The sequence below is a fragment of the Scomber scombrus genome, chromosome 23 (genome assembly GCF_963691925.1).
Source record: "Scomber scombrus chromosome 23, fScoSco1.1, whole genome shotgun sequence".
Taxonomy (NCBI): domain Eukaryota; kingdom Metazoa; phylum Chordata; class Actinopteri; order Scombriformes; family Scombridae; genus Scomber; species Scomber scombrus.
The window spans coordinates 441,439-456,253 of record NC_084992.1 but is presented as its reverse complement, the minus strand read 5'-3'; the positions used below and the strand labels follow the sequence as shown (position 1 = coordinate 456,253).

Genomic DNA, 14,815 nt, shown 5'->3' with positions numbered 1-14,815 from the left:
ACTGTGGTTTTACAAATATTTAACCAATGAAAAGTATTTAAAACCGCCTGTGACTAAACCTCCTAACGCCATTGGATCCTGAAACTGTCGACCAAACCTCCTAACTCCTAACTTCATCCCTTCCGCCATATTTTGAAGGACCTAAACCATCGGAGCGGAGTCAAACAAGAGGAGTTGCGGATATTGTTGGATTTCACTGAGGTAAATAGCTCAAAGTGTTTACATATAAGGCTTAGGTGGTTGCAAATTCAGTTAAAAGTATGCAGTGTACCTGATTGATCAATTTTAACATTGTGTAGGAGTGTTGAGCTAGCTAGCGATGTGATGAGAAATGACCAGAGTAACGTTATTCACAGCCTGTCTGTCGCTAGCTAACTGTAGATTGATACTTCATCAAAAGTTATACTTGAAAAAAGGGGAAAAACAAGGCACACTTATTCCATGGCAAGTTTTACAGGCAGAACATGATCAAAACTGTTACTTGAACACTTTTTGGTGTCCAGCCTTGCTCAGGAAACAGACTTCTCAGTAGGTGAGTCAATTAGCAGGCGAAAGCATTCAGTAAGGACAGTACGAACGTGTTGAAGTAATAGTTTTTAATCATGTTCTTCTGTTAGAACTTGACATGGAATAAAGTATTTAATCTATTTTTCTAAAGATGAGTGCCTTGTTTTTTTTTCTTCATTTTTTCAAGATTTGCTCTGAACCTACGAGTTTCCAGAAGCGCTCCCATCTCATGGCTTTTCAGTTCAACTTATTTAGTGTGTGTGTGTGTAGCAGTAGTGATGTCTGTGTCCCTGAGGGAAATGTGCGAGATGGTGAAGGTGTCCTATGAGGAGGTGAAAAAGTTAAGGCCAGTGATAGACAGTGACAGAGAGGAAGAACCAGGGAACAGCTCAGAGAGAGAGGATGAGACGGCACAGCAAAGATAGGGATTATGATGTGGACGCAGGTAAATTAGAAATGTTATTGTATGACATCATGAGTTATGTAGAAATGTATTACAATGTATGAATGGTATTGTTTAGAGTGGATAGATTAGCACATTTCACAGTGGATCACACTCACACGTTTTTTATTGTTTGTATTTAGAGAACAGAGACAGCACAGATGGAGAGAGCGACGGAGAGGAAGAACCAGAACCAGAGAGAGAGGATGAGGAGACGGCACAAGAGAGGTGATGATGAGGATGGGTTGTATAGAAATGTATTATTATTACAATGTATGAATGTTAATGTGTAAAGTAGATAGATTTCACAGTGGATCATACACACAAACTCTAATTTTTGTTGTTGCATTTTTTAAAGATTGTGATGAGGCTGAGCATGACGCAGTTGGAGGAAGAAAGCGCAAGGGGAAAGATAATTGGAAGAAGCATGAGGCAAAAAGAAGAAGAATGATGGGACAGCTGTACGTTGGGAGAACCAAGAAGGGAGAAGTCACCAAGGACCCCCGGGGAATGGGACCAACATGCACGTCTGCTGCGTGTGTCAGGTCCACCAAGCATCACTGCAGGAACATCGAGGAGGCAGACAGGGAGATGATTTTTAAAAGATTTTGGGAGAACATGAACTGGGAAGAGAAAAAAATGTATGTGAGTGGTCTGGTAGATGTCATCCCGGTACAGAGGAGAAAAGGGTCTGAACATTCAAGAAGGTCTTCTACTTTTGTTTTCTTTTTACGAGTGAATGGGCAGAGATTAAGGGTGTGCAGGGGTATGTTTTTGGCAACTATGGGAATAGGGACATGGTCTGCTCAGAACTGGGTGCAAGACACAGACGCAACAGAGAGGAAAACAGCATTGCGGCACATAGAGGCTCATGAGTTCATCAGGAGTTTTCTAAATGATCTCCCTAAGGTGCCCTCCCACTATTGTAGGTCATCCACATCCAAACAGTACCTGGAGCCTGTCTTTCAGTCCATTGCTGACCTGCATAGAGAGTACCATCGTGCTGCTGAGGAGAAGATGGTGAGACCGTTATCAAGCAAGGTGTTCACTGAAGAGTTTAAGCAGCAGAACCTGGGTCTTTACCATCCAAAGAAGGACCAGTGTGACACCTGCTGCTCCTTCAAGGCTGGTAACTTGGCAGAAAATGAGTGGCAGGACCATTTACTCAAAAAGGAAGAAGCCTGTGCTGAAATAGTGCAGGACAAAAATAAAGCAAATGACAAAACAATGGTTGTCTGCATGGATCTGCAAGCCCTCTTCCTCTGCCCCAGTTTGAAAGCGTCGGCTCTCTACTACAAAACAAAACTAGCCGTCCACAACTTTACTCTTTATGAAATGTCTACACAAAACGCCACTTGCTATGTCTGGCATGAAGGTGAAGGAACTCTGTCTGCCAGTGAGTTTGCATCCTGTGTCATCAATTTCCTTTCTGAGCACAAAGAGCATGAAGAATACATTTTGTGGAGCGATGGTTGTGGGTACCAAAACCACAATTCAGTCCTCAGCAACGCTCTTCTGAACTTCTGCATGGAGACGAAGAAGGTGGTAACCCAGAAGTTCCTGGAGGAGGGACACACACAGATGGAGTGTGACTCAGTGCACAGTGTCATCAAGAGGCGTCTGAGAAACCAGAAAATCTATGTCCCGGCTGAATACGTGGCTCTGATGAAGAGTGCGCGGTCCAAGCCCAACCCATATGAAGTCAAATATGTGGACCATACCTTCTTCCAAGACTTCACCAATCTGAGGCTCTGCAGGTCTATCTGCCCAGGGATCAAACCCGGTGACCCCACTGATGTCAGAGCCATCAGGTAACTACGCTATCAATCTAAAAAAAAAAGTCTCTCACCAGTCCACGTCAAAAGTCATGATGTTGCACATTTACTTTTAAATTTACATTAACTCTTAAATAGAATCGAATGGAATAGAAATGCTTTGTCTACTTTTTGTGTAACATTTAAAAACACATTTACATAAAACATATAAGACATATTAAGAAGTTTACGTAAATCACAATAGAAGCAACATGAAAGAGCACCGAGAGCTTGATGGAAGGACTAAATATAAATATTCAATATAAATATAAAGTGCAGTGTGCTGAGGTAAGATTTAAATGAGGCGTTATAATCTATTAGGGCTGGGCAATTAATTGAAAAATAATGGAAACCGACATTTAGAAACTCTAATCGACTTAATCTTGCTCATGTCAATTAATCGTGGTGTTCACTGTTGCCATGACAGCAAAGGTTGCATATCTTTAATGATCATTTGAACCCAAACATGATCTTTACATAGTTCTGGTCAAGTAAACTAGACATTAACCACAGCGTCACACCTTAAAACATCATTATTTTCACTCCCTAAAGATCCTCATGTGTGAGGGCAGCAGTGTAAAATACACAACTAAAGAAACTGTTAAAATACATAATCATTCATCAAGGGAGGAGATAATCGTTAATTTATCGTAATCAAGGTTAAAAGTCCAATTAATCGTGATTTAGATTTTTGCCCAGCCCTATAATCTATGTAAAATTATAATTAGTATTTTATGTTAACTGTTTGATGTGTAATTTTTTTTGTATGTTATTATTAGGTACAACATCAACGGGACGATGGACTTTAAAACCCAGCACTCTGATGACTGGAGACCAAAGCAGCAGCTCCGACACACATCCTCACCTGCAGTCACACAACTCTACACAAACAGCCTGAAGATCGAGGAGATGAAATACAAACACCTCCAAGAACTCAAGGAGGTCATACCCAAAGACTTCCACAGTTTTTATGACAATCTGAAACACTAGGACACACACACACACACACACACACACACACACACACACACACACACCAGTGTTATAATCATTGTAACACAAACACACTTAGTATTAATGTTCATTATGTGTTTATTGTTGGTTGGCAGGTTTTTTTATGTCTTATGCATTATTTTTTATTTATGGCATTATTTATTGTTGTTGTGCCATTGTTATTTATTGTGCATTTTTCAATAAAAATAGTGTGTTGAGCCAGAAATGTTGGTAATTGCTTCACTCAACTTTAGAAGAATAATGCAAGCTGTTGATTGGAGACACTCTGCTGGTGTTTGCAATGTTAGACTAAATAAATAACTTTTTAAATACATGATCCTGTGTATGATCCTGTCTGAATGTGATCCATCCACCTTTTTTTTTACCCAGCCTATAACTGTGAACATCACTCCTCAGTATTAAATACAGACATTATTCTACAGTAGATGTTTGTCTGGTCCGAATTCCACATTTAATTCACATTTATTTGCAGCGTGATTTTCTCTGGCATAGACGCCTTTATTTGAAAGTAGAGAGACGGGCAATTACGGGAGAGTGGGGGGTGTGACATGCAGAAAGGTCCTCCGGCCAGGACTCGAACCGGGGTCCGCTGCGTACATGGCTAGTGCTCTTAGCCACTGGACCACCTCCGCGCCTGCAGCGTGAATTATAAGTGCTATATATTTTTTATAGTGATATGATCAAACACTCAGTGAAGTTCTCAATGGAAGGAAACAAAACTTTTGCTCAAGTTTGTTGTTGTTGTTGTTGTCGTCATGGCAACATATCTTATAGGTTATATCACATAATATTATATGATAATATTAGTATTTAATATTTTTTGTTAATGAGTTTATACATGTATTTATTTATTTGACGTTTTTCCTGCCGGACATTTTGACCGTTGATATTTTAATCTGCCGGCCAATTACACGTTATACCGGTCAAAAGCAGGCATATACCTGCTAACGTAAACTCTGGTCAGTGTTCAGGACTTCAGGATAAAACCGACTACAGACACGAGGACAAGTCTTGAGGGTCCGATGGTCCTTCAATCCGTCTGTCCGTGATTAAAGGACAGATCTCTTAGTGAAATGTATCCTTTATGGATCTTTTAGGAGATGTGTTTATGAGTTAGGGACCTTACTTTACAACTTGTAAATGCACTGCAAATGTCATCTCACTCACTCTCTCTCTCTCTCTGTTTGTCTGTGTTTTTCTGTTGCCATAGAAACGAAAAAGAGGAAAGAGACTCAAACAGCACCGTGACAAACAGAAACACACTGACCACAGCTGTGACCAATGTGGGAAAGTTTTCACGTCAGCCTCTGACCTAAGAGTCCACCAGCGCTTTCACACTGGAGAGAAACCGTTCAAGTGTGACCAGTGTGAGAAAGCGTTCGCTATAATGAGTCATCTGAAGTGCCACAAACGGATTCACACTGGAGAGAAACCATACAGCTGTTCTCAATGTGGAACAGCTTTCAGAAGAGACTGTGACCTAAAAAGGCACCAACGGATTCACACTGGAATGAAACCGTACACCTGTGAGCATTGTGGGAAAGCTTTCACTAGAAACAGTCATCTGACATGCCACCGACGCATTCACACGGGAGAGAAACCGTACTGGTGTGAGCAGTGTGGGAAAACATTCACTACAAGCTATAGTCTAACAATGCACCAACGAGTTCACACTGGAGAGAGACCGTTCTGGTGTAAGCAGTGTGGGAAAACCTTTTCTCGCAGTAGTATTTTAAAAACTCACAAACACTGACTCAGCTTCATATTGACCCGTTTCATTCTTTATACCTTAACAATCCATCTATCCAGTTCTACCCTGAGCTTCTCTACAAAGGGGGCTGTAATTTTGATGAATGATTGATTGATTGATTGAAATATAACCATCAAGTCATTAACATTAGCTTGTCTCTTGCTATTATTACCAGCTTTACTTTGTTTTTTATTTGTATAGTTTTCCGAAGTGTGAAGAGTCATAATGTCAGTAAAAATAGCAGCTACATTTCTGATTTATTTACCCAATGTTAAAGAATCAACCGCTGCACGTTAACCAGCTAATGTATCAATAGTCCTTTACCTTCCTATTTTAATAAAATGTTATTTTCTATAGTTTTTCTGTTTTGTCTTGTATAATGTAATATTAGTTTACCACTGGAATTGGTGTGTTGCAACATGAGCACCCTCTGCTGGACCCTGAACTCCATTACCAGCTTGTGGTTTCCTGTCTCTGTGGTAGACTGATGTGTATAAGCTCAATTTAAAGACACAATAAGTTACTTTTTTGTATGTAAAAGTGTTTTGTTTGTACTCCTGATGACCAAATATACTTTTTTGAAGACATGTTTGGTTTTAACTTTTGAAAGAGGAAAAATATTTGATCAGCTATGTTCGTTATCAATAGGAGGTCACATAGGAAAGGCTAAATGTGTAGGCTAAATTTAGATAAAGAAGTAGTTAAGAGAGAGTTAATTTTCCCTACTTTCACAGAGTCAATCTGAAGTTTGTCCAACAACAATATCAGGATATTGAGGCTCAATTTGATGATGCAAAGATGTTTATAATTTGTCCAGTGACAAATGATTCATATTATATTACACTTAATAATAAGGAAATGGTCCATCTTCTTGGCCACACAAGAGAGGTCAATTAGAATTATGATTATAATTACTCTTTTAAGTAACTGAGATGCAAACACAAAAAAAACCCTAAAATTACAAAAGATTAAAAACACAGACACATGATGGAAAGGGAAAGCAGTGGCTACAGAGTGATAGAAATGAATGAGATGTGATAGACAGATGAGATAAATTATGACCTGAGAAGCAGCGAGTCAATTATAATTAATTATTATGAAATCAAACTAATGGAGATTTTGTGGAAACGTGTTTGCTGCTGGATTTGCCTTTTGATTTATTGTTAAACGCTGACCTGTAATAAAACTCATCCAAACTGTTTGATTTGAGGTGCTTGATGAATGTTTTTTTTTGTTACCACCACAGCAGTTTGCAACATATGATCGTTTTCATTAACCATTAAGGTCACATTGATTTGTTAGATCAACAGTCCTAAATAATTTATTTTATTGTCATGTGACAAAAACCACCAAAAACTAGCATCCAACTCTGAACGCTGAGAACAGAAAGTAGTGAACAGCTGGGAGATGAATTTGACTGGTACCTTATGAGGAAGGTATAATGTTCAGCTGCCTTGAATGGGGGAAACCCAGCTCCACTGACAATGAAGTGATTTTAGTTAGCTAGCATTACCAGCTTAGCCAGTCCGTCCATCCTTACTTCTTTCCAGACTGTGAATACATTACTTAATTTACCAGATAACGTATAAATCATAATGTAAATTATATGACTTCTAAAGAAAGACTTTTCATTTGGCTGACATTAACAAGTGTAATATGAACTATAATAAAATAAGGTGTGTAATGTCTTTTTTTGCTATTTTATAATACATATGTAAAGTAACAACTATTTTATCTGCAGCGCATTCAATTATCTGCCATTTCAGATAAAATGAAAATGATATTTTTATGATAATAATATGTTACCTCAGAGATGGATCAGATGCAAAACTCTCAGTAACCGCATATGAAGAAAAGGCTTCCTTATCAAGAAAAATGAAACAACACACATATATATTTCATATTGAGTGAGAACCAGACAAAGGTACAGTTATTTATCTCACAACAATCTGCTGTCATTGCTCTGCAAAGTCTGATGAATGAGGCACAAACTGTCACTTTTGGCTTGAATCAGCTGTTTATTCTAGTAAAAGCAGAATGATATTCGATCTCACACACAGTCAGTTTCATGGTAACAAAGTCCAGAAAATGCAAAGAAAGAAATAACTGAGCTAGCTGCTGATTGGTAGGTAACACGATGAAGATTTAATATAAAGTGTGGCGTGTTCAACATATTACTCCACACAAAAACAAGCCTATCATCACAGAATCATTTGCTGTGGGCATCAGGAGTACATACAGTGTTTTAAGATCAAACCACCCACTATTAGTAACTTTTATTTAATGACACTATATTGAATTTAATAGCAATATTGAACAAACTCAGGACTAATGTTAGCTGGTTAGCTTGAGTATAGAAAACTTATAAACACGTAGCTGCTGTTTTTACTGACTTTATGACACTTGACTCCTTATAAAAATCTCCCAAAGTCCACCCAATTTCTTGTAGAATACATTTCAAAGCTGTACATTTAATGGAACAGAAACAATAATTTAGCTGTTAATAATAACAAAGCTACAACTAATGTTAATGACTTGTGGTTTATAGTTAAAACAACTCATACTCAAAAAGACCAGTGTGTCAGATTAAGGGGGATCTAATGGCAGAAATGGATTGAAATCATATTCAATAAGTATGCTTTCTAACTTAGAATGAGACTTTATATCAACAGAGAGGGCGGGGTCCTCTTCCACAGAGCCAATTGTTCTGCCATGTTTCTACGGTAGCCCAGAACGGACAAACCTGGCTGACAAACACTGGCCCTAGAAGAGTTTTTTGCGTTTTGTGCAAGTTTAATGGCCACCATAGGTTCTTCTACATGCTTAGAAGAGGAGGGGTATTCAGTTGCTTCCAATTTGCAACCTCATCACTTGACACTATGAAATCATCCACACTGGTCCTTTAAGAAGATAAATTCTGGAGCTCAAAGTCATTTATAAATTCAATTAGCTCATTGCCTGAGCAGAGATTGGATATATACACTTCACACTGTGGCTAACAACATTTTAACATGACTGAAAAGCCTCTCACTGCAAGCTGGAAGTTGGGGCGGAGCTAAGAAGTCTCTCAGCAGTGAAAAGATGGCTCCAGTCTCTGAGGTCGTCTTATGGATTCTGATGACTGTAGTCAATAGATTTGTGATGTTATGTGTTTGCTGACATCTAAAGTAGTAAAAATAAGAAGTTTATACTCAGTCAGCAGCCTAGTTTAATTGAGAATTCATGAAAATAAGCTAAATTACAATTTAATTGGCATATATAGTTGCAGGGTGGGAAGAAACTATTTCTAATGCTCCTGGTACAAAAGACAGAGTCCATTTAAGTCCTGCCTACCCGAGAGTGGAAAACAATCCATTGTTCTCCATTGACTGTATTAAGTGAAGATCCTTCGGGCTGTATACTGGGATGGACTAACAACAGGGTAAAGAACCCTGAACTAAGTTTTTATAAGATGGAAATTCAAAACACTGAGCCTTTAAAAAGAAAAAAGTGGGTAATGTAACAGGGCTGTGTGCTATGTGGTGGAAGATGCTAACTGTAAAAAGAGCTTGAATGGGAAATGTCAGTAAGTATACTTTCCCCGCCTGTTTTTACAACCTTTAGTCACCATTTCAGCTGCCTATGTAAAAAGTGTCACACCAGCCTGTTATGTGGTGGAACAGTTTTATCTCTACTGTGTCCCTCTAAAGTATGTTCAACTCAGTGCTGAGTGACTGCGGTGGTGTCGTTTTAGATTACTCCCTGAAGTGAAAGCTTTCCCACACTGCTCACAGCTGTATGGTTTCTCTCCAGTGTGAATTCGCTGGTGACGTTTTAGATGACTGTCTTGGGTGAAAGTACTACCACACTGCTTACACCAGTATGGCTTCTCTTCAGTGTGAATACGTTGGTGCCTTTTTAGATCACTGTCTCTGGAAAAAGTTTTCCCACATTGCTCGCACCAGTACGGTTTCTCTCCAGTGTGAATACGTTGGTGCCTCTTGAGATCACTGTCTCTAGTGAAGGCTTTCCCACACTGCTCACACCAGTATGGTTTTTCTCCAGTGTGTGTTCGTTGGTGGCATTTTAAAGTACTGTCTTGAGTGAAAGTTTTACCACATTGTTCACACCAGTATAGTTTCTCTCCAGTGTGAATGCGTTTGTGTTTCCTCAGGGCACTGCCTCGAGGGAAAGATTTACCACATTGGTTACAGCTGTATGGTCTCTCTCCAGTATGAATGAGTTGGTGGGTTTTTAAATTACCTTCTTGAGTGAAGTTTTTACCACACAGCTCACACCAGTACGGTCTCTCTCCAGTGTGAATACGTATATGGCGTTTTAGAGTACTGTCTTGAGTAAACGTTTTCCCACATTGATCACACCAATACGGTTTTTCTTCAGTGTGAATGCGTTGATGAGTTTTTAAGTTACTCTCTTTAGTGAAAGTTTTCCCACATTGATCACACCAATATGGTTTCTCACCAGTATGAATGCGTTGGTGGCGTTTTAGAGTATTGTCTTGGGTGAAAGTTCTCCCACATTGCTCACACCTGTACAGTCTTTCTCCTGTGTGAATGTGCTGGTGCTTTTGTAGACCACCAAGAGTACTGAAAGCTTTCCCACATTGGTCACAACTGTATGGTTTCTCTCCTGTATGAATACCTTGGTGTTTTTTTAGATGACCATCTTGGGTGAACCTTTTCCCACATTGGTTACAGCTGTACGGTTTGTGTCCAGTGTGAATGCGTTGGTGGATTTGTAGATTACCCAGAAGAGTGAACGTTTTCCCACACTGATCACAGCTGTGAAGTTTCTTTCCTGTGTGAGCTCTCTGATGAATCTTTAAATATCCTGATGTTCTGAAGGCTCTGCCCCAGCGCTTAAAGTGGAGATGTTTGAGTCCCTTTCTTCTGTTTTGTCTCTATGGAAACACAGAAAGAGAGAGAGTGAGGTAACATGGTGGTGCAAGTGATATAAAACCATAAATAACATTGAGATCATGTCTGTAGAACATAACCCACAGTGGTCAAGTTGGATTAAAGCATTAATACCCAGCTGCAGGGGCATGTCCACAGAGAGGGCACTGACCCTGGGGTCTTGGTCCTGAGATTCAAAAAGGTCTCAGGAAACACAGAGACCTTTTCGTAGTTTTCACAGCAGAATAACTCCATGAACACAAAGCTTGGTTTTAGTTTTAGTTTCCTTTTTTCAGACTTTATCAATTACAACAGAATGAACACATGATATACAGACCCTCGAGACTCGTCCTCATGTCTTTAGTCTGGTTATGAAGCCGGTGTTATCATGAAGTCATGAAAACTGACCTGTTCGTCGCTGTGGTGCCCCGAGTTCTGGTTCTCCTCCATTCTGCTCTGGTAGTGGTCCTGGTCTGTGAAATCCAGCAGGTTTCCTCTCTGACTGATGGACTGTTCTTCTTCTTCTTCTTTTTCCTGTTTTACGTCAAGTGGCAACCAGCATGGAGGTGAATTACTGCCATCTACTTTGTAGTTCAAGTATGAACCAGAGTCATCTATCCCCTTAAACACACAAACACAAGAACACATAAATAAAAATAAACAAAAAAACAATATTTAGCATATTGACCACCTCTAACATTTATCTGCTGACCCTTTGGAGGGGCCCCACCTCTAGGTTGGGAACCACTGGACTAAACTAGCTAACTGTATATAAAGTAGTGTAAACTAGCTCCACCTCCAGCAGCTACAACAGTAACATGCTGCTCTAACACTGATGCTTCACTATTAATAATCTAATGATGTCATATATAATAATATATCAGTCAGAGGGACCAAACCACTACTTTTACTGTAATACTGCATACTACATCACTATAATACTGCAGTACTTTTACTGTAATACTGCATACTACATCACTCATAATACTGCAGTACTTTTACTGTAATACTGCATACTACATCACTATAATACTGCAGTACTTTTACTGTAATACTGCATACTACATCACTCATAATACTGCAGTACTGCAATACTAGGACTTTTACTTGTACTGGAGTATTTTTTCATTGTTGTATTTGTAGTTTAACAGGGTTGAATGTTACAGTTTGAGGCCATGACATCGAATCAACCAACAATCTGTCAGATAATTGATTGGATCTCAGATCAGAAGCCTGGAAGTGTTTTAGTTTCCCTTTTTTCAAACTTTCTCTCCAACAACAGAATGAACAGATGATATACAGACTCTAAATGTCTTTAGTCTAGTTATGAAGCCGGTTATAACCTGAAGTCCTGAACACTGACCTGTGTATCGGTGGTAGCAGAGGCTGAGTCTGATTCTTCTCTTTTAATAACGGGGTTGTTGGTGTGGTGCTCTGGGTTCTGGTTCTGGTCCTGGTCTGTGAAGTCCAGCAGGTCTCCTCTCTGACTGATGGACTGTTCTTCTTCTTCTTCTTTTTCCTGTTTTATGTCGATTGTCGACCAGCATGGAGGTGAATTACTGCCACCTACTGCAGAGTCTTCTATCCCCTTAAACAAACAAACACAAGAACACATAAATAAATAAAAACAATATTTCACTGAACAGTAAATTCTTTTGTTCAGTTTCTTTCCAATAACAGAATAACTTCTCTGACCTGATGACAAATACATGATTCACCCTCAGTTCTTCACTCCAAGCTTCCCTCTTTTCCTCTCTAATGATTCTCATTGCTCTGATTGTGTTTGACAGTGTTCATATAATCCTGACATGTTTGCATATGAAGCGTTTTCTTCAGTCCTACCCTCGGCCCCGTTCAGATGTCTCCTCTTTGCTGCTCCTTGTAACTAACCTCACTGTTCCACTTAGAGGTGTCGTCCTGAGTTTGCTGGATCTCATCTGTGCTGCTGCTCTTCAATCATGTTTCTTTTCATTATTTCTTCAGCTTCAGATTTACTGAGTGAAATGTTTCAGAGCCTGTTCTGCTAACACATCCACAGTTTCTTGGTCCTGTATCCCTCTGTGAGCTGCTATCCACACAAATGTTATCAGAATATTCATATAGCTCATTAACTGTATCCTGCCTGCTGTGAGCTGTAAATGACTGCAGAGACATTAATAAAGAACATGAATCTGTACACAGAAGATCCTTTTTAATGTGTAACTCATCTATCCACTGTGATGCTGCTGTAACTGCATCATCTCCACTGAACTGACAAATGATCTGATGTTCTTCTTTTAACAGAAACCTGTAAAGCTGCTCTACTAAAAGCAAAACCTGTGCTACCAGTGTTCAGACCCTTAGATCCATCTGTATATACTGAGACTGATTATGTACTTTTACTGTAGGAGGACTTTTACTTCTAATGAGCATGTTTACACTGTTGTATTGGAACTTCTTTCAGGATTTTAACATGTAATGAGTATTTTTTACATGACTTTTACTGGTTATGAAGCCGGTTTTATCCTGAAGTCCTGAACACTGACCAGTGTATCGGTGGTAGCAGAGGGTGAGTCTGATTCTTCTCTTTTAACGAGGATGTTGGTGTGGTGCTCCGGGTTCTGATTCTCCTCCATTCTGCTCTGGTAGTAATCCTGGTCTGTGAAGTCCAGCAGACTGATGGACTGTTCTTCTTCGTCTTCTTCCTGTTTTATTTCAAGTAGACAAATCACCTAATTAGCTTTTTAATAGTTCTGGTGTTCATTAGTCTCCAAAATCCATATTTAAGAGTCTGAACTTGTGTCTTAACAATTAGAATTGTATGAAAAGTCCATTAAATTATCATATGCAGCTTTTTTCCACAAAAACTCAACAACAACCCTAAAAGACTGATGAGTATCACTGCAGTCATTTCACATTTCAGCTGATTAAAAGTGAGTCTTTCATCAGATACTTCAGACCAGACTATAAACTGTCTGAAATGTGCTGCTGCTCATCTGTTGGACAAAGTGAGGCGGGTAAATCCTGCTTTAATGTATAAAAAAAGAAACGTGATGTTCTTTCAGTTTTTTCTTTTATAGGATGCAAAATTTTTAGAGCTCAATATATCAACATGTGGCGCTTTATAGTGAACAGTAGGTCTATTTTTTTTTATTAAAGAAGAATAGATTAGTTTTCATTTAAATGTCTGGTCGAGCTCAGAAATAAAAAAAAGTTTAGTTTTTGTGATTTGATATGAATGGAAGTGATCATGTCTCATATCGATCACTGACTCCTGAATCTTTGTGACATCTACAAACACTGAATAGTTGTCTGATGGACTGATATAATATTGTATCATGAAGAAACTTGTGATTTAACCTTAATTTTTAAGGCTCTTAGTTGTTTTTTAAAATTCATAAATCATTTATAAAGACTGAAAACATCAAAGTTACCAATCTGCCTCTCAGCTTCAGCTCTTTTAACGTTGACTCCTTTAAATCTAACATCTATCTTTGAGTTATTTCAACCTCAGCTCCAACACAAAGTAAACAACACCAATCAGCTGATGCTAACAGTTAGCCGCCGGGAGCTAACAGCTACTGGAGCGAGCCTAGCATGCTAACACGCTTCTCTTCGCTTCTGTTCATGCTCGTTCCTGCTTTTACTGCGACAACAAACACCATAACATGTCCGTGTTGTTTTACCTGCAGCCCTTCAGAGTAAAAGCGGAGAAATAAACTCGTCTCTTTATCGCATCAGTTCGGAGGTCACAGCAAAGCTACGACACTTCCGGTTAGTTTTTCCTCTAAAATAGAGAAACCAGCTCGGTGGGTTTGGGTTTAAAGCTCTGAGGGGAACAACAGGGGTCTTTGTTTTATGGTTTTTATGGTTTTATATCAGACGGTTCCCCTCCAGGCCGGTAGAGGAACCATAAACAGAGAGGGGAAGCTACCCGGAAGTGTTGTTATTACTCTGTGATGTCGGACTGTGTTGATGCGCTGTCAGATGAGTTTATTTCTCTGCTTCTAAGAGACAAACCTGCAGGTAAGAAAGCTCACCGTGATCATAGTAAAGTGTCTGTTTAAGGAGGAGAAACACACGGCTAACCTGAGCCGATGCTATCTGTTTAACTTCACTCTTTAGGCTCTCATACTTCCGGGTAGCTGGTTATTATTTATACAGTAGGTTTAACTTTAACATGAACTTTAACTCTCTGTTTACTTCTTTACTTTTTGTTAGAGCTGTTTAGAAAACTTCAGAGTTCGGTGCTTTTATTGTAGAAGAATCCTACTATCATGATTTTATTTATTTAATTTTGTTCTGCTTTTATTGATTATTGTTCATTTATATATATTTAATTTTTCTGTTGAACTCTTCTTCTTGGTGAAAATGATGATAAACTGACTCAGCTGAATTGAGTGTAGTACTGTGT

General features: G+C 39.0%; 3 protein-coding genes across 3 annotated transcripts in view; 2 read left to right on the top strand and 1 right to left on the bottom strand.

Annotated features, from left to right (window-relative positions):
* The window catches only part of LOC134006094 (zinc finger protein 271-like), a 100,395-nt gene that overhangs the window by 79,808 nt on the left and 5,772 nt on the right, over positions 1 to 14,815 (top strand). Inside the window, exon 4 of the mRNA XM_062445161.1 lies at positions 5,095 to 5,385. Within this exon, the coding sequence (XP_062301145.1) occupies positions 5,095 to 5,385 (291 nt within the window). The remainder of the gene's footprint in view (positions 1 to 5,094; positions 5,386 to 14,815) is intronic.
* LOC134006123 (uncharacterized) lies at positions 1,664 to 3,794 on the top strand. Its single transcript, XM_062445209.1, has 2 exons — positions 1,664 to 2,760; positions 3,543 to 3,794. The coding sequence occupies exons 1-2, from the start codon at positions 1,718 to 1,720 to the stop codon at positions 3,751 to 3,753; spliced, it is 1,254 nt and encodes a 417-aa protein (XP_062301193.1). The 5' UTR covers positions 1,664 to 1,717; the 3' UTR covers positions 3,754 to 3,794.
* LOC134005787 (zinc finger protein OZF-like) lies at positions 9,222 to 10,912 on the bottom strand. The gene is made up of 2 exons (XM_062444782.1): positions 10,831 to 10,912; positions 9,222 to 10,427 (listed from the first exon to the last, which is right to left on the bottom strand). Exons 1-2 carry the CDS (start codon positions 10,870 to 10,872, stop codon positions 9,222 to 9,224), a joined length of 1,248 nt encoding a protein of 415 aa, XP_062300766.1. The 5' UTR covers positions 10,873 to 10,912.

Bases quoted from the DNA above. Each gene is read 5' to 3' on its own strand.
- LOC134005787 (XM_062444782.1), bottom strand. From the start codon at position 10,872: ATGGAGGAGAACCAGAACTCGGGGCACCACAGCGACGAACAG. The intron at 10,428-10,830 runs GTCAGTTTTCAT...GTGTTTCCATAG, and splicing joins GGCACCACAGCGACGAACAG to AGACAAAACAGAAGAAAGGG.
- LOC134006123 (XM_062445209.1), top strand. From the start codon at position 1,718: ATGTTTTTGGCAACTATGGGAATAGGGACATGGTCTGCTCAGAACTGG. The intron at 2,761-3,542 runs GTAACTACGCTA...TGTTATTATTAG, and splicing joins ACTGATGTCAGAGCCATCAG to GTACAACATCAACGGGACGA.